At 41.0% G+C, this 26,035-nt stretch overlaps 1 protein-coding gene across 2 annotated transcripts in view; it reads right to left on the bottom strand.

Annotated features, from left to right (window-relative positions):
* SH3RF1 (SH3 domain containing ring finger 1) overlaps positions 1 to 26,035 on the bottom strand; it is a 231,248-nt gene that overhangs the window by 171,818 nt on the left and 33,395 nt on the right. For both annotated transcript variants that reach the window (XM_073644112.1, XM_073644123.1), the window contains exon 2: positions 22,172 to 22,658. In XM_073644112.1, the coding sequence (XP_073500213.1) occupies positions 22,172 to 22,588 (417 nt within the window). In that variant the 5' untranslated portion in view covers positions 22,589 to 22,658. The remainder of the gene's footprint in view (positions 1 to 22,171; positions 22,659 to 26,035) is intronic.

Raw genomic sequence — 26,035 nt, 5'->3', positions numbered from 1 at the left:
TAACCAGCCTTTTTTGTAGCATAAAAATAAATGGTTTTCTGGGATCAGAATATTAATGGTAAACTTTAGAACGCTGTGTACTTTTTAGAGTCAATGCAGAGTATCGAAAAGTGTATGGTGTTAAGATAAAGGGTGTTTTCAACACTGAAGACGCTGTAGTACTTGCACTAGCACTAATGACTGATGGAGGAACTAAACCACCCATATAATATGCATTGCCTATCCTAATAATAGGCCATCAATACTATAAACCCAGAAAACGTCTTTAAACTAGCCAAAGATATTAGATACCAGATGGTAAATCCTGCAGATAGTCTAATCCATAAAGAGGCAGCCAGATACCATTACTTTATTGGGAAGGAGATCAGTTGGGTTGGACTTTGGTGGTAAATCATGGTCATCCTTCTACCACATAAACAGCACCTGAGGCTTCTCCTAAAAGCTCACAACTTCCCATAATGATTTTTTCCATTTTGTTTCTGAATTTGAATCAGTATCTCAGGCTGTTCATCCAAGATCAGAAGATTCCCTTTGTCCAGTTTATTAATCACCATTATCGTCTTGCCTAGATGAAGCTGATACAGTAGTCCAGTCTTTGTCCACCTTAAGCATCGTTAAGCTACCGCCATAGAGAATAGGTTCTTTGTTCTTCAAAAACCAGTTTGTCCCCAGAAGAATGTTTTTTGTTGAGTTCATGGTTCACAAGGCACGTGGCTCGGGCAGGAGACTCGTAAATGCTTTAATACATAGGTACATTACAAACAATTTCAAGAACTGAAATGAAAAGGGAACGGTCTGTACAATGAAAAGAGCAACAAAAAGCTGTGGAAAAAGGATACGCGTGTCCAAATGGCACGTACGTCACCTGTGAGGCGAAGCAGTGACACGGAACGAGGGGTGGTTTCCGTTACAGACAGGGCAATCTGTTCATCAGGACGGTTCACTGCTCCTAAATGCGGTCATAGGATATATGAAACATTATCTACAAGACTGCGCCCAGTCTGACTGCACAATCCCATTAGGCATATATAGGATATAGTACGCCACAGACAAAGCAAAGTACAGAGGAAATCCATATTGTAGATATGAGGCATGCAATAAAAATACCAGAAACACCTCTCTACATTTAGTAGGACAACCCTGGCCATACATATGAGAAGCAGCCATCTCTCCCAACAATGCATGTCTGGTAGAAGGGTGTCCGGCTATCACTGGCCTCCTTGGTCAGCACACCTGCCACAAGTAGTGACAAGATGGCTCCTCAGCTCATATCCTTTCTTTAAAGAGGATCTATTACCAGGTGAAACATGGCCAGATTCTGATCTTATTTTATTCCCGTTGTTCCCTTGAATACTGTTTTGTTTTTGTGGTTCTTTTTTTAAATCCGCCATACCATTCCAGAGATATGGGTTTTTTATTTAGTGCTCCTTTGTATGATCATTACCAAGGGAGCATGTCATTTCCATATCTCTGAAACCATAAGGCACATTAAAAAAAATTAGGGGGGCAGTGGAAATAAAAAAAAGATCAAAAAACACTTTTGACTTGGTGACAGGGCCTCTTTTTCTATATGATAAATATCGTACTTAAAAGAGAACGGACCGATTAGAAAATAATAAAAGTACTACGCTCAGTGATCATTACCCACAGGTTTAGTTCAAAAGCATTATCAGTCCCATCCTTGGCACTGATCCCCAAAAGGTCCTATTCTAGTGCTTTGTGGTACCACCTTTGACATACTGGAAATGCCCACTCAGTCAATCAATGGTTCAGACAGAGTAACGCTACAGCCAGCGACTAAGTGGACATTTCTGGATATTTCCATTGTGTCACAAAGCACAGGTCAGCAGTGACTAGGGAAGCTACAGAACAGGACCTTTTAGGGATCGGTGATAGGGACTATGCTTTATTGAAAGTGGTTATCCAGTTACAACATATTGATAACCCAATCAATGTGTAGCAGTCGCTGCCGGGTGCTGCAGAGCAACTCTTATTTTCCGGTGACAGGAGCAAATAGCACCTAACAGTACAGGCTGTCGAACCCACACCAATCTGATATTGATGAACTATGACATGGATGGGTCATCAATGGTGTGACTGGACAACCATCTTAACTATTTTAAACTTTGCCACCCATTTAAGTATATTTTTGATAGTCTGGAAAACCCTTAATGCTAATAATTTTGATATGAGCACAGCTTTTTGGATTGTTCTGTACAAAAGCTCCAAAATGATCAGACGTATGCCTTTCTTTTGCACGCTGTAAAGGAAGAGACCATAATAGTAGAATCCACCGCTGTGAACTTCTGCCCTTTCAGAAGTGAATCCAAATAAAATTATCGTAAACTAAATTTGGCAATAATGACATTAAAAGCAGGAAAGCTGCCGGACCCTATAATAATGCAGCACAGTGAGATATTTAGGAGCCGGGACACCTGGGATTTCTCCAGGCCTGTAAAGAACCGTGTAATAATACGTGTTATGTTGTAGCACAAAGGCCTCTAGTTCTAGTCACTGACTGGGCTATTCAGAGACGGCTGTACACAAACCACAAAGTTCATGATTAATTTCGGCTCTTGAAAGCGACGCCTTATTCCGCACACCACACAAAGACAACTCAAATATGGGATTTATTGGAAACCGTTTGATTGACGCTCATATTTTTAGGTCTTTATAGCCGTGATCACCGGCTTTCTGCAGTTATTCTAGTCCGGTGAATATATGACTTGAATCACGTCAAAGGCTAAGTTCTCACCTGCTTCGCAATGTTGATTTTTCAAGAAGTAATAGATCATAACAGATTCCTAGAACGTCTGCTTTGTGGGGTTTTGTCTTCAGGAGTTACGCCCTAATCCATTTCTAAAAGTATTTTGATCCATCATTCGCCAGCTCGTTACATTGCTATCTGTTACAATATGGAAAATCATAACGTACGATTCATTCTGATCAGCTTTTCCATATGGTTTTTTTTAACCATAATACGACATTTAATTTTAGGATTTTTTTAAATCTCTCTCTAATTTAACATAATTGCAAAAAAGTTGTAATTGACATCAAGTTTTTCTAATTCTGCGAGAGCAACATACTAAACCGCAGTACTAGGGGACTTTACATATGACATCCCCACCTCACTAAAAAAAAACACAAAGAAAGAGAAGTAAAAGATAATAAGAAAAAAAAATGGTACCCAGAGCAGAAAGAAGGTAATAAAATTGTGAAACCACTATACCTGCATGTTACTTCCTTCCCGCGACTACAATTTCACCGCGTCTAGGCTGAGCCGTACAGGACTCCGCAGATAACCTGTTATTAGGGAACCAAATCCCTCTCTCCAATTGGAAATCCCACAATGAGCTGCCACAATACATTATTTCATGGGCTGACAAAGGATGCATTCAGACTGACTGCCTAAATGCGAGAGGTCAATGACAGTACACCTTGCTGAGCTAAATATGGAAGCGCTTATTCCAGGCCAGGAGCGCGGACAACATACAAAATGCAACAGTGTCCCATAATTATATCTGAAAATCAAATATTAGATTATAAAATCAATACAGAAAGTATTTCCTAAAAGGGAAGTCCCTGGATTGTTTTCTTATGTGAAGTAATTGATCTTTTCTCATGCCCGGACGGGTATGGCTGGTAGCAGGGCTGTGGAGTTGGTAAGCTAAACCTCCGACTCCCACTTCACCACTTCGACTCCCTCATACATGGCTCATGTTTAAGTGATAAATTTACTGTAGCACAGATTCATCTCAGCTAAAAGTCTAGACGCTTAGATCAGGAATAGGACAGACATTTATAGGACATTTCATAACGTTCCCAAATTCTTATTAAAAAAATATTCCCCACAAACTGCATTGGACTACTGTACCCAATTTATTATAGAATTTTAGGAGTTGGAGTCGGTCCATTTTACACCGACTCCGATTCAGACTCCACCGCTCTGGCTGGTAGTCACTAATCAATCATTACAGTGTGTAGGCTGTCACCCCGGATTTACACACACAAGGTCCATGTCTATTGTCATACAGAGATCCATCCTGGTACTAAGCTATTGTTCTGCTACAGCTGTCAGTGTTACAATGCCGTATCTGGGATAAATGCATGAAACAAGTAATCAGGGGTCGCTACTTCTTTATGTCCCTAAGTGAGCATTTATATTGTGTGATGCGCAGCGTTAAGCGATCACCAACATGTTTGCCGCTTGGCGGTTGTTTAATACCAGCACAGGCAGACCGTACTGAATAGTCGGTAATAGATCGGTCACCGTGTATATGCCGCCATTGTCCTCGGCAGACTAGGTCCTGCTTACGCACTATGATGTGCTGCCAAGAACAATGATCTTTTGGTCAAACCAAGAGATCATGTTACCCAATAATTGACCATTTTGCTTGCTTGTTGGGTGATCAGCAACCTGTTTACACAGCACGATCATCTTAAAACCAACACTCATTCATGATAATTGTGTATTGTAAATGCCCTTCAAGCAGTGACATGTTTATATGGTGTTCAGCCTTTTTACTGACTGAAAGCAGAAATTTTGATAATGGTGAAAAATCAAAACATAAACTAAATTAGAACGTTTTATAACTTTACATTATCCAGATTCATAAAAAAAAATAGGTAAACCCCATAAGAGTTATCTTTACACCAAAAATAACAGAGGCACAAATTCCACACCCCAGGAAGCAAATGCACCAAGAAATCACACTGCCTCCTAGAGCTACAGTAAATTGGCTACTAAAGTCTACAGCAATTTGGAAAAACTCAAAATATCCTAAAGGACAAAAGGGAAAAACTGTTCTAAATCACATGACATTGCCAAATTCCCATTTCAACTATACCAAATGTCGTCTAATTAATATTTGAGGTTTCCTAGTGAAGCACACTAATAAATTAGAATAATAAGTAGATGGGTACATAAGTACTTGAATGTCAGCCAGCATCATCCTAAACGTGTGATAAATGCATGGGAACAACAGATTGCACCAGAAAATGTCATGCATTTTTATTTCCCTAAAGAATCCAAGACAAAGTTGCTCGGCCATTTACTGTCAAGATAGCGCTGACAAAGATCCCATGAGGGACCGACTTCTGCCTTCATCAAGACATGTAAATGGATTACAATTATCATCACAATCTGGTCCATCTTTGTCCTTCGTTATTAAAATACAATGATTACAAAAGACGGAATAAAATTAAATCTTGGTGAATGTTACTTTTTAGATAATATCGCAACATCTTGTGACCATGGGACTCTTCATTCTTATTAAATACAGTAAAAATGAATGTGAATTTCGTAAAATGTTAACCTTCGTCCGGCTGAGAAGGTACAATTGTAACTATTCCGTTTTAAAATTGCAATAACTTTTTTTCGAAAAGCCGTAGAGGGCTGAAATTTTGTGACATCTCTGCAGTTTTGGTCCAGAATATATTGGCCAAATTTCAATAAAATATCTCCACCCCCTTCCGAGATAAGGGGTCAAGATATTTTTGCATCCATAACAAGCTGCATAGGTACAAATGTACCCTCATATATTTTGAATGAAGATAATGCAAGGAAAAAAGAATAATATTTTTTTAATGATAATGCTATTTTATTATTATAAACAAGTAAAAAAACTGTTCATTTACATTATAAAAGAAAATGTAAGAAACTTTTTTTATTGATTTTCTTCGCAAGTAGTGCATGTTGTCTTTGCTACCGAGTGTTCATCGCAAATGGGTTTCACACAAACCACACAAGACTTTCTAGTCTTACGTTATTTTCGCCTCAGGTCTCGACAGACATAGCAACTACCAACAACAGGGGAGGGTCCACGACTACCATGAGGTATTTGAGGGCCAGCTGCTGCTTGCAATGCTACCAGAATGCATCACCCAAGCACCATTTCTACTGCACCTCGAAGAAAATGGTTTCTCATCATCATTCGGTTTGTACTACGATCTTCAATTGCAGGCATACACAGCTGATTTGCGAGATCTTTCAGGAACTTTCTCCGTTGATCCTTTGTCCTGAAGCTTGGATTGTGTTCTCTGTAGATGATGTAGGATGCTAACCCAGTGACGTCAATCATATTGTAGAAAAATGCCAGAGGCCAACGTAATGTTCTTAGTTTCACAGTGTACTCTCCCAACATTTTATCCATAACATCAACTCCGCCTTTTGTTTTGTTGTAGTATTTCATTATCTCTGGCTTGGCTGCTAATGTCTCTTCAACTTCTCCCGTCATGTGCATAGATGATAGAAGCACGACTGATTTGTTCTTCTTTGGTACATATGAACAGACTGTTGCATCATGATTGTAGGCAAAATTTGTCGAGTTTCAGGACTTTCTTTGGCAGGCTGCATGTTGCTAGGTAGGAACCTTTTGTTTTTTCTCACTGTACCAACTAGTGTCATGTTCCAGGAGTTCAATACCTTAGCTAGTTCCATGGTTGTAAAGAAGTTATCGGTGGTGACATTTCTTCCAGAGCCTTTATACGAGCTCACTAGGTCCAATACTGTTCGTTCACCAATGTTTACTTGTCGAGGACCATCAGTTGGTTTCCCAGTGTAGAGCTGACCTTGTAATGGGTAGGCGTTTGACGAGTCACAAGCCCAGAAAATAATTTATGCCATATTTAGCTGGTTTTGAAGGTATATACTGGGTAAATTTAGTATGGCCTCTAAATGGAAATAATTGCTCGTCGACGGTGATACAATTATATGGCTTGTAGGCTCTCTCCAGATTTCTGTTGAGCGTTGTCCAGATGTCCCGTATTGGTGCAGCTTTATCTGTTTGCACACGTTCTGCACGTGTATTTTCGTTGTCAAATCTGATAAATCTGAGTATCATCTTGAAGAGGTCACGAGACATGGCTGCACGTATAAGAGGCAGAGCAGCAACATTCCACATTTCCTCCAGATTCTCTTTGTTGTCTCTGTGCACACCAGCAGCAATCAGTATGCCCAACAATGCATGGAGTTCAGTTTCAGTAAATTGCTTGAATGTCTTTTGTGGTGGCCGTTCAGAAGAATCAGGAAAACGTTGTACCAGTTCGTTGTTGTAAGCATCACAAACTCTCTTGGCCTTTCGATTAGTTTCTCGTAATATGTCGTCACACATCTCGGGAGTCATGATTGACTTGAATAGCTCTTTTGCTGTATACAGGTTGCTGATTGCTGCAGGGCCACCTCTTTGTCGTAGGACATTACGAGATTTTGTTTGTGCATTTGGCAGTGGATCACTACACCATTGAGTTTTATCCTTAGCAGTCCAAATGTCGCCTGCACTTTGAGGCACAGACTCATCCTCAACACTTTCGTCTGAGTCGTATTCTTTTTCCTGCTCTATGACCATTTCTTGTTCAATGTCTGAATCTTCTTCAGTAACATCCACTTGTAGTACATAGTTTTCATCATCAGATGCAACATATGGTTCTTCCTCATGCTCTGAATCAGATTCTTCTAGCATTCGCATTATTTCGTCAGACGTAAATCTATAAATATGAAAAAATGAAAAATAAATAATTTTCCGAAATACTACACAATACTACATTATTGGCTTTTCACAAAATGATACTAACCTGCAAACACGTTTTCTTGGATTATGGCGGAAACTAGATCCAGCATCACTATCACTCATGATGACTTGGTAGATGAATTTTGGCTTCGTAATTTAGTTCAGTAACACGTAGCAAGTAGAATGAAACTCGATTCTAAAGTGCAGATAAAAAAGTAAATTATTTCTAGTGATAATTATTTATAAATGTCATTTATATATTATGTAAACCGTATACGGTTTCAGAATTTTCATTCCATCTTCGACTGTTTTTTCGACCAATAGGAAAATTGTAACAGAGCCACCATCTTTATTTTGTGCTGAATATAAGTAAAACATCGTAAAACAATATGTAGATACTAATTATTATCCATTTTTCGTATAAAAATCATACCTATAGTGATAAGTTTCATACAAAATATATGTAAGCCAAGTCCAGGCTCAAAGACAATTTCTGACTGTTCTGTCCCCACATAAGGCGAATGAAGGTATAACTGGCTGTTAGATGTGAGACTTTCCTACCTTCGTATCCAAGAAATTGAAGACTTCACAAGCCTAGAAATGTGTGTGCTCACAGCAATGCGATGAACAGCAAAATGGCTACTGAGAGGAGGGAGGCAGGAAGAGAAGTAGAAGCCACTCCCAGTTTGAATCAACTTAGTTGACAGCAACATAAGTGAGCAGTAACAACACTGGCCAATAGATATCAGCATAACATTTGTAGCTGAATGAACTTTAGTTTCTGAAACCAAGTAAAGGAGAAAGTCTTCCCACAGTGGAGGTATATATGAAGGTACAATTGTACCTCTGCAGCCTGTTAACGTTGTAAAATTATGCAGCCTGACGAAGGTTAAGCTGCCGTAAATGTACTGTATAGACATTTTCTTTACCAGATCTGATGTGACAGAGAAGATACTTAAACCAGTTTGTAGTAACTACTATTGTAAAAGTTAGGTGCACAAGTCCAGCAAACATCTGTTTGAAACGAATCCAGAGAGCGAAGAATACTGATCATTTCAAATTAAAGTAAAATGGATGGCAATGTAATGGACCTGTTTACCATAGACTACAATGATAAAAAAAAATCCATTTGCAATCCGTTTTTTTCAGCCAGACAAAAAAGTCTGTACAACTTTTTTAACCTAAGATAACTGCTGTTGGATCTGTTTGGAACACATGATTACAGCACGTGTGAACTCATCCTTAGGCCAGGGTCACAACACCGTATGTTCTGACATCCGAGAGAATCGGGCCAATTATGTAAATCACACTCTGATCAAACTCTGAAGTGTGATCTTAGTGTGATCCGATTTTTCGGATGAGGAGAAGATGGAAAAAAAAAACGTTTTTCCATATTCTCCATTCTGTCAGTCCATGAAAATCGGACTGAACTCGGATGTCATTCGAGTGCATTCTGATTTGTTCCAAAGACTCAGTGACTTGTGTGACCGAGTGCAATCCGATAACAGGTCCAACTTGGGCATGTTGCAATGCATATGTATATACATATACAGTACAGACCAAAAGTTTGGACACACCTTCTCATTTAAAGATTTTTCTGCATTTTCATGACTATGAAAATTATACATTCACACTGAAGGCATCAAAACTATGAATTAACACATGTGGAATTATATACTTAACAAAAAAGTGTGAAACAACTGAAAATATGTCTTATATTCTAGGTTCTTCAAAGTAGCCACCTTTTGCTTTGATGACTGCTTTGCACACTCTAGGCATTCTCTTGATGAGCTTCAAGAGGTAGTCACCGGAAATGGTCTTCCAACAATCTTGAAGGAGTTCCCAGAGATGCTTAGCACTTGTTGGCCCTTTTGCCTTCACTCTGCGGTCCAGCTCACCCCAAACCATCTCGATTGGGTTCAGGTCTGGTGACTGTGGAGGCCAGGTCATCTGGCGTAGCACCCCATCACTCTCCTTCTTGGTCAAATAGCCCTTACACAGCCTGGAGGTGTGTTTGGGGTCATTGTCCTGTTGAAAAATAAATGATGGTCCAACTAAACGCAAACCGGATGGAATAGCATGCCGCTGCAAGATGCTGTAGTAGCCATGCTGGTTCAGTATGCCTTCAATTTTGAATTAAATCCCCAACAGTGTCACCAGCAAAGCACCCCCACACCATCACACCTCCTCCTCCATGCTTCACGGTGGGAACCAGGCATGTAGAGTCCATCCGTTCACCTTTTCTGCGTCGCACAAAGGCACGGTGGTTGGAACCAAAGATCTCAAATTTGGACTCATCACACCAAAGCACAGATTTCCACTGGTCTAATGTCCATTCCTTCTGTTCTTTAGCTCAAACAAGTCTCTTCTGCTTGTTGCCTGTCCTTAGCAGTGGTTTCCTAGCAGCTATTTTACCATGAAAGCCTGCAGCACAAAGTCTCCTCTTAACAGTTGCTGTAGAGATGTGTCTGCTGCTAGAACTCTGTGTGGCATTGACCTGGTCTCTAATCTGAGCTGCTGTTAACCTGCAATTTTTGAGGCTGGTGATTCGGATAAACTTATCCTCAGAAGCAGAGGTGACTCTTGGTCTTCCTTTCCTGGGGCGGTCCTCATGTGTGCTAGTTTCTTTGTAGCGCTTGATGGTTTTTGCAACTGCACTTGGGGACACTTTCAAAGTTTTCCCAGTTTTTTGCACTTACTGACCTTCATTTCCTAAAGTAATGATGGCCACTCGTTTTTCTTTACTTAGCTGCTTTTTTCTTGCCATAATACAAATTCTAACAGTCTATTCAGTAGGACTATCAGCTGTGTATCCACCTGACTTCTGCACAACACAACTGATGGTCCCAACCCCATTTATAAGGCAAGAAATCCCACTTATTAAACCTGACAGGGCACACCTGTGAAGTGAAAACCATTTCCGGTGACTACCTCTTGAAGCTCATCAAGAGAATGCCAAGAGTGTGCAAAGCAGTCATCAAAGCAAAAGGTGGCTACTTTGAAAAACCTAGAATATAAGACATATTTTCAGTTGTTTCACACTTTTTTGTTAAGTATATATTTCCACATGTGTTAATTCATAGTTTTGATGCCTTCAGTGTGAATGTACACTTTTAATAGTCATGAAAATACAGAAAAATCAGAGACTTTGTGCAGCAGGCCTTCATGGTAAAATAGCTGCGAGGAAACCACTGCTAAGGACAGGCAACAAGCAGAAGAGACTTGTTTGGGCTAAAGAACACAAGGAATGGACATTAGACCAGTGGAAATCTGTGCTTTGGTCTGATGAGTCCAAATTTGAGATCTTTGGTTCCAACCACTGTGTCTTTGTGCGACGCAGAAAAGGTGAACGGATGGACTCTACATGCCTGGTTCCCACCGTGAAGCATGGAGGAGGAGGTGTGATGGTGTGGGGGTGCTTTGCTGGTGACACTGTTGGGGATTTATTCAAAATTGAAGGCATACTGAACCAGCATGGCTACAACAGCATCTTGCAGCGGCATGCTATTCCATCCGGTTTGCGTTTAGTTGGACCATCATTTATTTTTCAACAGGACAATGGCCACAAACACACCTCCAGGCTCTGTAAGGGCTATTTGACCAAGAAGGGGAGTGATGGGGTGCTACGCCAGATGACCTGGCCTCCACAATCACCAGACCTGAACCCAATCGAGATGGTTTGGGGTGAGCTGGACCGCAGAGTGAAGACAAAAGGGCCAACAAGTGCTAAGCATCTCTGGGAACTCCTTCAAGATTGTTGGAAGACCATTTCCGGTGACTACCTCCTGAAGCTCATCAAGAGAATGCCAAGAGTGTGCAAAGCAGTCATCAAAGCAAAAGGTGGCTACTTTGAAGAACCTAGAATATAAGACATGTTTTCAGTTGTTTCACACTTTTTTGTTAAGTATATAATTTCACATGTGTTAATTCATAGTTTTGATGCCTTCAGTGTGAATGTACAATTTTCATAGTTTTGAAAATATAGAAAAATCTTTAAATGAGAAGGTGTGTCCAAACTTTTGGTCTGTACTGTATACATACATATATATATCTATATATATAGATATATATAGATACACAGTAGGTATATATATATATATATATATATATATATATATGTGTGTATGTAAATATATATATACTAGCTGTACCCGGCCACGCATTGCTGTGGCTGAGTCTGGTTAAATGGAAAAGAAAGAGAAGATGCACTTTTCTAAAATATTTAATTTCACAATGCTTGCGGGTATACCTGCGATTTCTGAGGCTGGTGACTCGGATAAACTTATCCTCAGAAGCAGAGGTGACTCTTGGTCTTCCTTTCCTGAGGCGGTCCTCATGTGAGCCAGTTTCTTTGCAGCGCTTGATGTTTTTTTCAACTACACTTGGGGACACTTTCAAAGTTTTCCCAAGTTTTCGGACTGACTGACCTTCCCAACCCCATTTGTAAGGCAAGAAATCCCACTTATTAAACCTGACAGGGCACACCTGTGAAGTGAAAACCATTTCTGGTGACTGCCTCTTGAAGCTCATCAAGAGAATGCTAAGAGTGTGCAAAGCAGTCATCAAAGCAAAAGGTGGCTACTATGAAGAACCTAGAATATAAGACATATTTTCAGTTGTTTCACACTTTTTTGTTAAGTATATAATTCCACATGTGTTAATTCATAGTTTTGATGCCTTCAGTGTGAATGTACAATTTTCATAGTTATGAAAATACAGAAAAATCTTTAAATGAGAAGATGTGTCCAAACTTTTGGTCTGTACTGTATATATATATGGAGTCCAACTACTAAACTCCTTTTTTAAAACATGTATATATATCATGGTTGTAATTGTTAAAAAAAATGGAGTTTAGTAGTTGGATTCCCTGTACCCATGCCATACCTCCATTCTTACTTGGGGCAACAGCCAGAATATTCAGTAGATCACATACAGGAGATGACATACGTCTTCAGTTTATAAAAATGGTGTTATTCCATATATTACAAATCTAATACATAACATGACTTGGTTGCATCAAGGTGCAGAGAACTAGACAATGGACTATTAAAAATATTCTTTTCACAGTTTGTCTGGAAATAAGACATTTTGGTAAAGTTCTGCAGATGACGCTTTAACACCAGGGTGTGACAACTGTAACCAGAAGTTACTAGAAGTTTAGAGAGGTCAGTAAAGGATTTCAAAGAAGAAAAAGCATTTACATGAGGAGATTATACGAGCGCCCATAATAAAATGTGTCTATATGCTATTTACGGGCCTGAAAATGGTAAGAATCCTGGTCCCACAGCTTTGTGAGTGCAGACAGAAATGAACTACATTGCTTTGCAAAGACTGAACTCTGTATTTCAGCTTAAGGCCATGGCCCCACTATCAGTATTTGGTCAGTATTTGGTCAGTATTTGCTCTCAGGAGTCGGAGCCAAAACCAGGTGGGAAACAATCAGAGAAAAGGTATAATAGAAACAAGTCACCAATTCTGCATTTATCACCCACTCCTGGTTTCGGCTCCCACTCCTGAGAAAAAATACTGACCGCATACTGACCAAATACTTAAGGTGGGGTTGTGGCTTAAAGGCGGAATACACTTTTTGTCAGTAGAATCCCGACCATAAGCTCACACCAGGGGTCCCACAATTCAACTCCCACAATCTCCAGTATTTATAAAGACAAGTTAAGGGATTGCCTACTTTAATCCATAGTTTTTTATTTGACGAGTTTCCTGATAAGTAAAGCATTGATGTTTCACTTTACCAGGACCTCAGCGTATTCTGTGGAGAAACCAAGCGCCAGATGCTCAATTTTCCAACAGCATCAACTCATAGAAAATAGAGCACTCGTACTGTGCGCGAGATAGCCCCTTTAAAGTGGGTTGTCCATAATTAGTTTTTTTACAGGCCTTTTCCTTCCTTGTACACTGAACTTTGATGTAGGCTGTGCTCAGAAATCTGCTGAAAGGAGCTCAGAAAAAGATAGTCAAGAGAGTTACAAACTGCCTGTCAGATTGGCATAGTGGACTGACTGATGGATTCTCAGTTAACTCATTCTGCACAGAGGCGGTATGTGGGTCTACCATTACTCCCCAACAGCACGCCTGCTGTCTTATGGTTATAGTTGACTCAGATCCTTCCTTCCCTCCCCACATCCGATCACTCGATCGCTCGTATCACCTACATCTCAATATCTCTAGAATTTGACATTTTCTTACGTTTGACTCTGGAAAAACTTTTAGTGCTGCTCTTATTCATTCTCAACTGGACTGTTGCAACTCTCTACTAATTGGTTATCCTAAGTCATATTGCACGACTCGTTAAAGGGTTGATTGTGACTTGTAGGATTGCTACTTCCAATAGGTGGCGCTATAGAGTACAAGTCCTCTTTTTCTCTGAAGAGGCAATTTGCATATTAAATCTCCCTCTTACTAAACTCTCCCCTCTCCAATACATGATAAATTCATCAGCCATGACCATATTCCACTCCAGCCACTACACCAATGCCTCTACCCTTTTCCAGTCATTGCACTGGTTGCCCATCCACTACAGAATCCAATATAAACTTATCACTCTCACCCACAAAGCGCTCCATGGTTCAGCAACACCCTACATCTCCTCCCTCACCTCTACCACCCTACACGTGCCCTCCGTTCTGCTAATGACCTAAGACTAACATCCTCAATAATCCGTAACGCTCACTCCTATCTCCAAGACTTCTCATGAGCTGCTCCATTTTTTTGGAATGCACCACCCAGGACAATTCGATTAATTTATGATACCCACAGGTTTAAGAATGGCCTAAAAATGCATTTCTTTAAACTGGCCTATCACCTCATCCTACTTATGTAACTATTCCCATTTTGACTTTCCAAAATTTTCTACTAAATCCCCTTATATCATCTACTTACACACCCTCCATGCACTTGGTAGCCCTGTGTCATTTCTTATGCACATACTGGCTGGTGACCGGCTCATGCAACGTTATGGGAATACCCGGTTTATTATGGCTGCACCCTACAATACAAGCACTTTTTACTAATTTACATTTGTGTCTCCCCTATTTCCTCATAGATTGCAAGCTTATGAGCAGGGCCCTCTCTCAATTTGGTATCTGTTGAGTTATGTGTTACTCAGTAATGTCCTTACTGTCTGTACAAGTCCCCTCTGAAATGTAAAGTGCTGCGGTATATGTTAGTGCTCTAAAAATAAGTATTATTTTTATAGGCTATATAAAGCAAATGGTGCAATTTATTTAATGAAACCCAACAGCAAAGAAAACGTTTGTTTGTTTTTTTTTATCAAAAAATCAATGCATTTAATTAAACAAAAAAAAAATGGTCCCAAAAGGTGGACGACCCCTTTGAGATCTCATCACATAGACAAGAGTAAAGTATGGGTCCGCAGATGATTTCAATGTGAGACATGTCTGTTTCTGATATCCCTGAGAATCCTCTGATCTCTCTGTGAGGGAGCCACATGGTGGCCATGGTGGATGTCACAAAGCACAACATGACTTACTGCCTACATTCTGTAAACCACTTTTCAGATGTTATCACATCTGGAAATGGGATATCTGGCCAATGCCATAAGCAGAAGAAATATCTAAGTGGACTGAGACAAAAACTCAGCTAATAAAATACAAGATGGTGGCACTTTACTAGCCGGGAGATCAAATATAAAGCCTTGTTGAAAACATCAGCTAACTAATTACCAGTAAACCTTTCCCAGACAAGCATTTGGGGTATACTTATGTACTGTCTGCGGCACGTTCAGCAAACCAGAGCCAGTCCCCGGAGAATGCCCGCATTGTCTAGCTAAGCTCTTCAAGATGTATGCTGTATGACAGACGCATGCTATAAATTACATTAATAACTTATTTGCACCCAATAAATTGCCCATTATTCTGATGGTTGCCTGTACTTTAGGATTTCACCCTTCAAAAAATATCAGGAGTAATTGTACTGAAATGCGACAGATCAGGGACAGATAAAAGACTCTAGACTCGAAGAACAAGATATACATGTACTTGCAGGAGCCAATTCCTTATCATTTTTTTAAGAACATCCATAGATATTAGATGAATTAAAATTGACAAAGTAGACAATCTCGGGGTACATTGGCTACCTAGCTAGAGGAATGTTAAGTCCAGCTGAAGACTAGAAGACATGAGATATTTTGGTCACACGTTTTAGCAAGTGCATTAGAGAGCACAAAAAAATGTCTGACTGATCATACCATAAGATCCAGCTGTAAACCGTCTTTACAAGGGGGCAGAGCAGCCTAAAGACACATTACAAGAAAATCCTGTAAGTCACGCCCCCTTGGTAAAGACCATATCAGCTAGCACTAAATTAAAATTCCCTATCTCTGGAACCATATGGTGGATTAAAAAAAAAAAAACAGACAAAATGCATGACAGATCTAAATTTTAACTAATTGTTAAAAGTGGGCTATTTACAGGACAAGAAAAAGGACTACATCTGGGGGATCTGTAGAAATTGACAATTATTGATGATCTATGGCAATTCTCCTGTATTGTCCAGACAAACCCCAGAAAAAGGGAGACCTCCTTGACTCCTGGAAGAGTTGACGGCTCTCCAGGGTGGAAGAGAAGTCTCCCGGAAGGCACCTGGACACTTCATCATCAGACTGAGCTCCAGGGTCCAGACACACATTTAGGAGACAGTTAATAGGACAAGGCCTGTAAAACAAGGCTTGGTTAAGTAAAAACTCTATTCATGCCATGCTCTGGAATCTGGCGCAACTCCATCTCATAAAGGTGGCACGCACGTCTTAAGATCAGATAAATAACGCGGCCTACAGCCCAGATAGGATGAACACGAGGAAACCAGCAGGGCAGGCACAAATGGGCGCTTGAACACAGTATACTCAGTCTATACTTATCACAGCTTGAGTCACTGTAGAAATACATGTTATTGAACTTTATCATAAATGGCTGTCAGCAGACACCAACAATTTCCTGCATGCTTACCAGACCATGAACAATTCAGACAATGGCTACAGTCCAGCAAGTCTTGAAGACAGCGCTGTATACAGGCGTCTTATTATTAGGTGTAGGGGTGATAGGCTGCACTCGCTGCTTGACTGCCACTGTGCACTGATCCCTGCACCCACCGTAATGCCTCTGTGTACAGACGATGTCCCTCACAAGGGGTATATGGAGCCCTCTATGCTACATTCAGGCATGAGAACTTGTTAAGAGAATCACCCATATTTCCATCTATATTTACAACCAAAAATGTTATTAAATTCTTTTGTATTTTTGCTTTCTTTAATAAGCCATGCCTTATGCACCATGTACAGTCCTGCTCATCGTTATTGGCACCCATAAAGTCTAAGTACATAATGTGGAATATCTCCTGAAAAAAATTAATCAAGTGAAACAGTTTTTTACATCATGAAATCAGAGAATTATCAAGAGATTTTAGAGTGAAATGTCCTACCCAGTGTAAGAAAACTTGGTTTGAGTAGAAGATCATGGGTCCTCCTGCAAGACAATGACCCAAGCACACATCCAAAAGTACACAGGAATGGTTGAAAAAGAAAAAATGGACTGTTTTAAAATGGCCAGCAATGAGTCCTGACCTCTATCCATTGAAAATCTTTGGGGCGAGCTGAAATCTGCCATTGGGTAAAAGAACCTGCAAACATTCAAGAGCTTGAACAAACTGCAAAGGAAGAGTGGGAGAAAATTCCAGCTGAGAAGTGCAAGAAGCTTATAGATGGCTACAAGAAATGTTTGGAGACTGTCAGCAATGCCAAAGGATGTGCAACCAAGTATTAATTAGGGGTGCCTTTATTGCTGCACATGTTGTTTATTCTGTTTATTCTTTGAAATTACAACATTGAAGTTGAAAAACAATGTTTTATTGTTGTATTACTTTGGACCACTAATTAAAAAATCCTGAGGATATAACTTTGGTACATTTCCAATTATTTCTGAAGATATTGTAAAGTCTATGAAATAAATGAAGGGGTGGCAATAATCGTGAGCAGCACTGTATTGTGCTCACTATTAGTGCTGGTGCAAGGAAAAAAAAATCGCAGCATGCACAATTTTTCTCTATGGCACTCACCCATCCAACTCTATGGGTCCGCGGAAAATATCACGGACTGACATAATGAAGAAACTTTTTTTTCTCTTCATCTCCGAGAAAATCAGATCACACTATGATCAAGAGCGTGATGAGCATAATCGGATGGGTTGAGTAAACGGCCGTCTGCAGCTGCCCTTAGGAGATGGTCATATGCATCGGATTTGGTGCCGATTGTTTCTGCAGAAAATTCTGCAAGAAAATTTGCAGACAAATCCGCAATGACGTGGGTTTTAGTGTGGATTTTCCTGCAGATTTCACATACAATGAGAAGATTTGGAGCTGCCGCCTTGGATATACCGAGCTTCTGTACAACAATCAATGCATATAAATGAAGAGATATTAGGTGATCAAGAGTTCATAGGAAAGTTTGCTCCTGAAAATCCACCCGTATAAACATGCTGGCGATCATACAAGGAGCAAGCATAGCACTTGTTCTTCAGGTGATCCAAATGTTTATGCTGGTAAAAAAAATCATTGCTATCGCATCACATGGCCCTGAGTAATGGTGCAGCTACACATGCCATATCAGCCCGTCAGTGCACCTTAACGAACACCGATTTACCATACGGCAGGTCGTTTGGCGCTCGTTTTCTGGCCTCTTTACTCACGCCGACGAACAGACAATGGTGACAGAAGAATCGCTAATACATGGGCCAATAATCAGGAATGAGAGTTCATCCTTCGACAATTATCGTTCTTTCAACAGAAAGGATTTGGTGCATTAGTGATAGCTATGTCTCCATCATTGTTTGTTGGCCTGTGTAAACGGACCGGTAATTGAGCGTAGAATGACTTGCTATATAATCGATCAGCGCTTGTTAAAGTAATGTAAATCAGCACGTCTACATGCACCATATCTTGTGGCTACAGTTCCTATGGATCAACATCCTCATGGTTCTGAATGTTCTGGCCGCAGACCATCCTCTCTGGGGGCAGATTGCCGGCCACGAGCCGTCCATCCTCATCCCTCCGGCTGCATAGAGCAAACCCTAGTGACTGCCAGCCCCATGGACATGGTGGCAGGTACATATACTATCTGTATTCCATAATCTGGCCCAGTGTGTGACATTCTGGGCTCTGAAGTGACAAAATGTAAAACAAAAATGCAATTATAACAATACATTATTTGTGCACTTTTTTTTCCTACAAATACTTCCTTCCCCCATTAAAGTAAATCCCCATCAATCTGCAACAGACATGGACATGGACATATTGGAGAGCTCAAAATCCGCACAGCACGTCCTATTCACCAAGTCTCACCTGAGTGATCTGATGAGAAGCCAGAGCTCTGCCCGCAGACGCCATGTGCTGGACGTGGACCATATATTTCAGGATTTTCCTTGCAACAGAGGGTTATTCTTTGCAGCCATGCTTAACCTTAGCACTGATGGAAGAATAGAATCTTCATACTTTTCCAGCCACTATGACGGATTGCAAATCTGATATGATTGAACTGTTCATGAAATTGTCTCCCCTCATTATTAGGCTGATGCCTGGGGAGCTGGCGCTACATAGGACTAATAATGAGCGCCTGTACTTTTTTGATGTAAGGATCCCAGTCAATGTGACGTGAAGCAATTTCACCCACCATCGACCTTGTCTTGCTTCTCTTGCGGTGCGCAGTAAGATGTCAGTTTATGTAAAGGTAACTGTAACACTTCTATTTGAGAGGAAGATGCTCCGTACTGACGGCTGCATATAGTCTGCGATGTCAGCCCTCCAGGCTCACCACAGATCATACCGCTCCCAGACCGGAGCTGACAGCCAGTGTAATCCACGCTAATGTGGGGAACGTAGCGCAGGAGGCGCGCAGTCACCGAGTACACGTGTATTGTCAGAGCAAACATTTCTGAGAAGTAATTCTCAGAAGGTGCAATAATCATTTATAGATAGCGTCCGGACTTTGTAATCTTCTAGCCGCCAACATGTCAAACACGTAAGGAGGAAGAAGCAGAAAACAATGTTCCTTGCGGGAAGACTGAACACGTTGCCCTGTAATTACATTTACGAGGCTGCTCTGGAGAATTATAATACGTGCTTTCATACAAGTAGAACATCAGGAAACAACACATGACACAATATTGCTGCGGCCATACAGATGCTGGATGCATCACTCACCCAGCAAATCATTACATACAGACTAATGGTGCATTCACTCCACTAGGTAATCTGCGAACGAGCATTTGTAGGAACATTCCTGCCAGATTATCCGCAGGTATAAACATGCCTGCCATCATCCGATGAGCAAGAAAAACACTCCTTTATCGGGTGATCTGAACGTTTATGCCGACAAAAAGAAATCATTGCTATTGACAGCACATTGCCCTACATTGCCCTATGTAATAAGGCGATGTCCTGCCGACAACATGATAGTGTATGGGACAAAACAAGCATATTGTCCCCATCGTTATTCGTTAGCATTATATAGTCGATCAGCGCTTGTTAATGGTGCAGTGAGGTGCCAAAATCAGCACATCTAAATGGACCATTGTGATACAGGCTCTACTACAATGTGACAACTTACTGGAGAAATTAGTAACCCTGCAGCACTTCAGCCAGTTGTACTGTTTTTGTAGCCAGGCAGTCATGCTGGCCGTGGCCATAACAGGTCTCTGCAGATCATTGGTAGATACAGTTCCCTTAGTAGCATCTACTCTTGTATGTGTGTGACTATGACAAGCACTAACACCTCATGGTCCGCAGATCTCACAAAATACAGAGCTTGTCTCGGTCAAACATTCATGTGCTTTCAACAGGGAGAGAGGAGTAAGCCGCTGCAGCCGGACAGGAGCTCATCCCCGCTGAAAACAAAAAGAATGGGCATGGCAACTCCAACTACCTGATCCGTCTCATGATGTCAGGGGATAGTTGTAGGTCCCCATACACATCAGGTGGCCAGCTGGTCCCACCAACTTTCATCAATGTGTATAGGGCCTGCTGTCCAAAAGCTACACCTCCCTTTCACCCCTGTGTGGGGAAGACAGGAATAAGTTGCTACCAGACACCTCTTCTGTGACAACAAGGAATTGGGCATGTTGAAGTCTAATGCCTGATCCTTTTTTCACCTTATATCTGCCATTGGGGAGAGTCGGGATACACCCATACACATTAGTTGGTCAGCTGGTTCATGCAAAATTGACAGGTTTGCCCGATATTCCTCTAAGGGAACCCTAAATGGAACCTGTGACATGAACCTGCCCGATGCTGGAACTTAACTTTATTCCTCCTTCTTGTATTCGGGTTTCAGTCACAGGGGTGGCGCTGGCGTAGGTTCAGTCACCGTTCTGTGAATAGAGAGCGGTGGCTGTAACCGTGCCCCTGGTACTGACTGACAGCAGGACCCAATTTACCAAGAAACTTCTAGGTGCATGGGCTACCTGACCCCAAGGATTTGTTTAGTTCACCGCCCATTACAGATTTGTTCCTATTTCTCTTTAGGGTCAGTTTAGCAAGCCCCCCAGAATAAGATGGTGCAAAGTGGTCTCAGCGTTATAGGAGTTTGCCGTTTCAGTAAGTCCTTATCAATACTGAAAGAAGTGTCTATTGTTTGCATCCAATATACCCAATTGCTATGATACTTCATGGCCAAGAACTGCTGATTGTAAGTTCTTTCCAATATAAAAAGACTAGACACTTATTAAACATTGCCCTTAAATCAGACACATGCACCGTCCAATACTGTGGTTGTAAAAATATAAAGTACCTTAGAAACAAGACAGCAATAAAAGAGAACATTTTGAAGAACACAAGGCAAACACGCCCAGGCTTAACCAAGTCCTCCTAGACAGCTGCTCACAATAAGCAATATCCCCTTCATACAGTCGCGAGACAGATGTTTGGCATCACCCTTGCAAAAAGTTTCTCTATCTTGACAAACCATTGTAGCAGAAAATCCTTACATATTCAAACAAATCTGCTGCGAGATTAACAGTGTCAAAGGTGGGTGGTTTAACTAAGTCCTGGAGCAACATCCCAAAGGGACATGTGTCAGGAAAGCTGCATCAAACTAGTACAAGAGGGAACAGAGCACAAGATCTCGCACCTCGCCTCACATGAACTGGGGCAAGAACATCACAAAGCATTCCCCTACAGCCACAACTAGAGAATAAATGGGGTAGAGGGTAGTCATTGTCTACAGAAGGCCACAAATGTCCAAGCTGATGACAAACATAAGGGAGAAATTATCACCTCTCAACTGGATTTGCCACAAAATATTTTGCACCTTTTAACCATTTACACCACTCTTCTAAAAAGTGGCACTTTTTAGAAGAAGAGTTGGCCAGCCGCTATGTGACAATTTCACTATAACGTACACCAGAGATTTGACGTACAATGTAGCTGAAGTATACTCCATAGCGCAATGACGGACCAAGGATGCACCACATGTTTTAGACAAGCACCTCTTAATATATTTGGTGCACCTTACTCCAAAGGACTTTTGGTTCAAAACTGGCATAAGACATGTCATTCTTCATAAATTCCTCACATAAGAGTTTATATAAGTGATGACAACACATGCAAACTCTATGAGCGGAGGTATCATGCAAGGTACTCACCCTCACAGGAGGGCTCCGCGCTTGTATCCTCTGAGGTCCTCCTTGGGTACTCTGTGCATCATTTGTGACACAATTAGTGGTGATGCTACCTTGTGCTCTTAATGCGTTTGTGCTATTCCCAGTGCTTGGTCCTGGTTTCCGGGGCCTTTGTTTGATACCATCCAAGAGTCTCACCAGTAGAATATTGCTAGGAAGTTCATCAACCCCACATTCCACCAGCGTCCTGCACTCCGGGCAGCGTAGCTCACTCCGGGAACTCACAATCCCCTGTAGGCATCGTTTGCAGAATGTGTGCTGACATGGCAAGACTTTAGCGGAGGCATCAAGTCTCTCCAGACACACGGGGCACTCTAAAAGGTCCAACAAGGCTGATTCATCCATGCTTTTTTCAGCACTGTTCTGCAAGGAGACAAGCATTTGTAAAGATTCGCAGTCCGTTGTCGCAACTCAAGACCGATTATGTGATATCCATGCCTCTAGTCGTCACCTTTAACGAGACGGGAAGAAAAAATAAACATAAACACGTGTTTTAGTCAGATAGAAGGCATACATAAATAATCGTCACGTCTTAAGAAAATTATGCCAAGCACGATTCTAGCTCTGCCACATAGGATATGATGCCTGAAGGCAAAGAAAGAAATGGCCAATTGTGAAGTTAAAGTAGAACAGTTGGATTTTCATCTAGACTTTTATATTTCTGTCAGGAAAAACATCAACATGATTCAGAAAAATGCACTGTAGATGTTTTTCCAAAAATGATTACTTTTATTGTTCTGAGCTTTCTGTAATTCTATAGGACAGCATGCTATAACTTATTGAAAGCCGCACAGTTCAACTCTCCACTTTGGCCTCAACCACTCCAATGTTTTGTAAGTTCAGACCACAATTTGAGGCCTTTTTCTGAAAAAAAAAAAATTCAACACAAATTTCTTCTTAAGACAATGTGAAGAAGGGAAGTAAACAGTATTTAAAATAGTCTGATTTCACAAAGAACTAGGACGGTGTTCACACTAGGGACACAGCTTCATACACATGCATAGATACACCGAGGGAACCCATGTACGACAAACCAAGCATTGCAAATTGCAGAAAAGTTATGAGCAATTTGGTGGACTCCACAAAACGTTTCCAGTTCATCTACAATGCCCCATATACATGCATGTTTGACCTACTTTTGCATGTGTTCTCACTGCACAGAGGGGAACAAGCTGCTGCCAAGTCTAAAGCCCACCATACACATTAGATAGCTGTGATTCAGACAGTTCTCTCTTAAATAGGAGAGCTTGCTCAGCTGAGCTGCCACAGCCAGACAAGTCTCATCTCTGGGAGAACAAAAGGATCAGCAGTCCCAAATGAGATATACTGGATCCTTAACTCCCCTGACAATCAATTATCCGGAGCCGACATACACATTAGCCTGTCAGCCAAACCCATCGATATTGGTGGGCTTGGCCAATATTAGTCTAATGTGTATGGGGGGGGGGGCTTAACACATTAGGCAGGAACATATCTGTTGTGAAAATAAAAAGATGGGTTATTATGAAATCCAACATACCGTACCCTTCTATTTCTGAACATCTGCAATCAGAGGAGAGGTGGGATATTCCCATACCCATCAGATGGTCGATCAGTCCTATTGAAATCAGCAGGTTTGTCAGATATTCATCTAATGTGTACGGCCACCAAAAGTATAAACAGGGCTTAAAACATAACTGGAGAATGGGTAGGCAATAAACTAAAATATTAAGATTGAACTGCTGAATACAGATTGGATATTCTACCAAGGGACCTTAACGAATACCCAGACATTCCCTTATCAGATGTGATGTTCTTTTGCTTGAACTGTGACCCCCTACAATGAGGGGAAGCATCGAGCCCGGTACTTGGAAATGGATTTTAATAATGTCAACTTCATATTTCAATGGAGTCAGCTCATCAGCCAGAAAAAAAGCATTCTACATAGCTGTTTTATTTTGGCCCATTTTCTGTACACTGTGACAGTGGTCACGCATGGCTGGAATAATACCCTTGGGCTATGCAACGAAAATGTGACAAGTAGCTGTAAATGCTGATAAATGGGGGAGATCACTGAATGCTGTATTGTTTTCTGCGTGGGAGCTGGGAAACGCACAAACACTCAGAGCTGGATTATCTTTTACAGAACATGGTCCAAGTTTCTCCGAGCAGCACATTTGTAAGTTTAGGTGTTTTCTCTTACTAATAAATCTACAAGGTAAAGTATAAGGACAGCTATTAACGTTTGTTATAGATGATGGTCAAGTGAACTTCTCATTCTGAAGATGTTATTCACCTACTTAAAGGAAGTCTGACAGTCTAAACTGACAGTATAAACTAAGCACATAGCCTTGTAGTGGCTATAGCCCCTATAAAAACCGCACCTTTAGTGTCCAAATCACTGCCTCCATCCTGCAGAAAATTACATGCTACGTAGGGTGCTCCATGTACCCTTGGTGTGGCCAAGAGGTTCAGTGCCTGTTCTGATCATTGATTTGGCATATCCACACCTCCCTCAATGATGAGTGACGGCAATGGTTTGCCTGAGCTTTCTGTGCAGACAGTGCTCACTCCAGGCACACTCCCACTCGAGTGATGTTCAGAGAAAGCATATCTAAGATCTAAAACTGTAGTGCCCAACATCAAAGACCATGGTGCCTGAGCCTCCAGGGGTGGGAAAAGAGGGAGATTGAATTTCTGACCATCACAGAGACTGTTTGTATATTAAAAACACCATTATATAACAATGCCCCAGCTGATTGGTACACTTCAGTCTAAACCTGGAAATATGTATTAGTTGCTAAAAATCATAAGTTGGTAGTACGTTTTCAAGCCAACTTCTGACTTATCTTCCTGCCCCGGGTTAATCAAGCACTATAGTGCTAAATCTAATCTCCCCCTAAGTGGGGCCCAAATACTTGTTTGTTGAGTTAGGGGCTAAAATAAATGGAATTAACCAACATAGGAGCCCTGGAACTGACAAACTGGTTTTCATCAGGAAGGATTAACATTTTGCCCCTCACAGGGATCTCCGACAAAGAAATCCTGATCTCTGTTAAAGTAAATTGTTTGCCCAAAGATAATTTGGACTATTCACTGAAGAACAATAACCCTTTAACTTTCTAGTTCAAGACAGAATTAGTTTATCAGCTTGTCAAAAAAGCTAAATATATGCCATAGCTAATGTGTTACCTCATTAAAAATAATGGATGAGTAATAACTAAATTATGCTAAAACAAAGAATGGAAGTGTGACCCCAATTAAAATGATACTAGCCATAGAGACATCAGAGGTTTCCGTTGGTGGGGTCTCTGAGATAGGATATTAACCAAACAGTAAAATGAAGGGGATATCTTACGGTCACACTAACAAAAGTCCGAAGAAATACTTTTGGCCGGTCAACATTAGTTCCGAGGGTTTGTGATCGCCTACCTAATGCTGAAGAGGCCTACTTATCCAGCACCAAGGGACCCTTATTTTAGTATTGGCTCATGGACCCAACCCATAAAACATTTGATATATCTCCATGTGTTTAGTGTCTTTAAAGCCATTGAGAAAGTTGTAAACCAAAAAGCTAAAAATGTTGATGTCTGATGACGTCGTCACCTACATAAACTGAGGAGCACAACAAAATGGCCAGATTCATTATGACTTACATTTTGTAGGCCGATCTTGATGATGGGAGCACTGGAGTAACATGTGCCCAAATCATTAAGAGGCATGCGCCCAAGGAATGTGGCGCATCTTTTAGCTGCCAGGGAATGGAGCATATTTCTGTGGCATTTTACGCCACTTCTGTGGCATACATTGTAATACATTTTTCAGCCACGCTCAATCTTCTCTGGAACC

This window comes from Phyllobates terribilis, unplaced genomic scaffold, assembly GCF_046119375.1.
Source record: "Phyllobates terribilis strain yellow unplaced genomic scaffold, ASM4611937v1 Scaffold_1__5_contigs__length_1240528914, whole genome shotgun sequence".
NCBI lineage: Eukaryota > Metazoa > Chordata > Amphibia > Anura > Dendrobatidae > Phyllobates > Phyllobates terribilis.
Note: the sequence above shows the minus strand (reverse complement) of the source record. Positions and strands in the feature narration are given on the sequence as shown.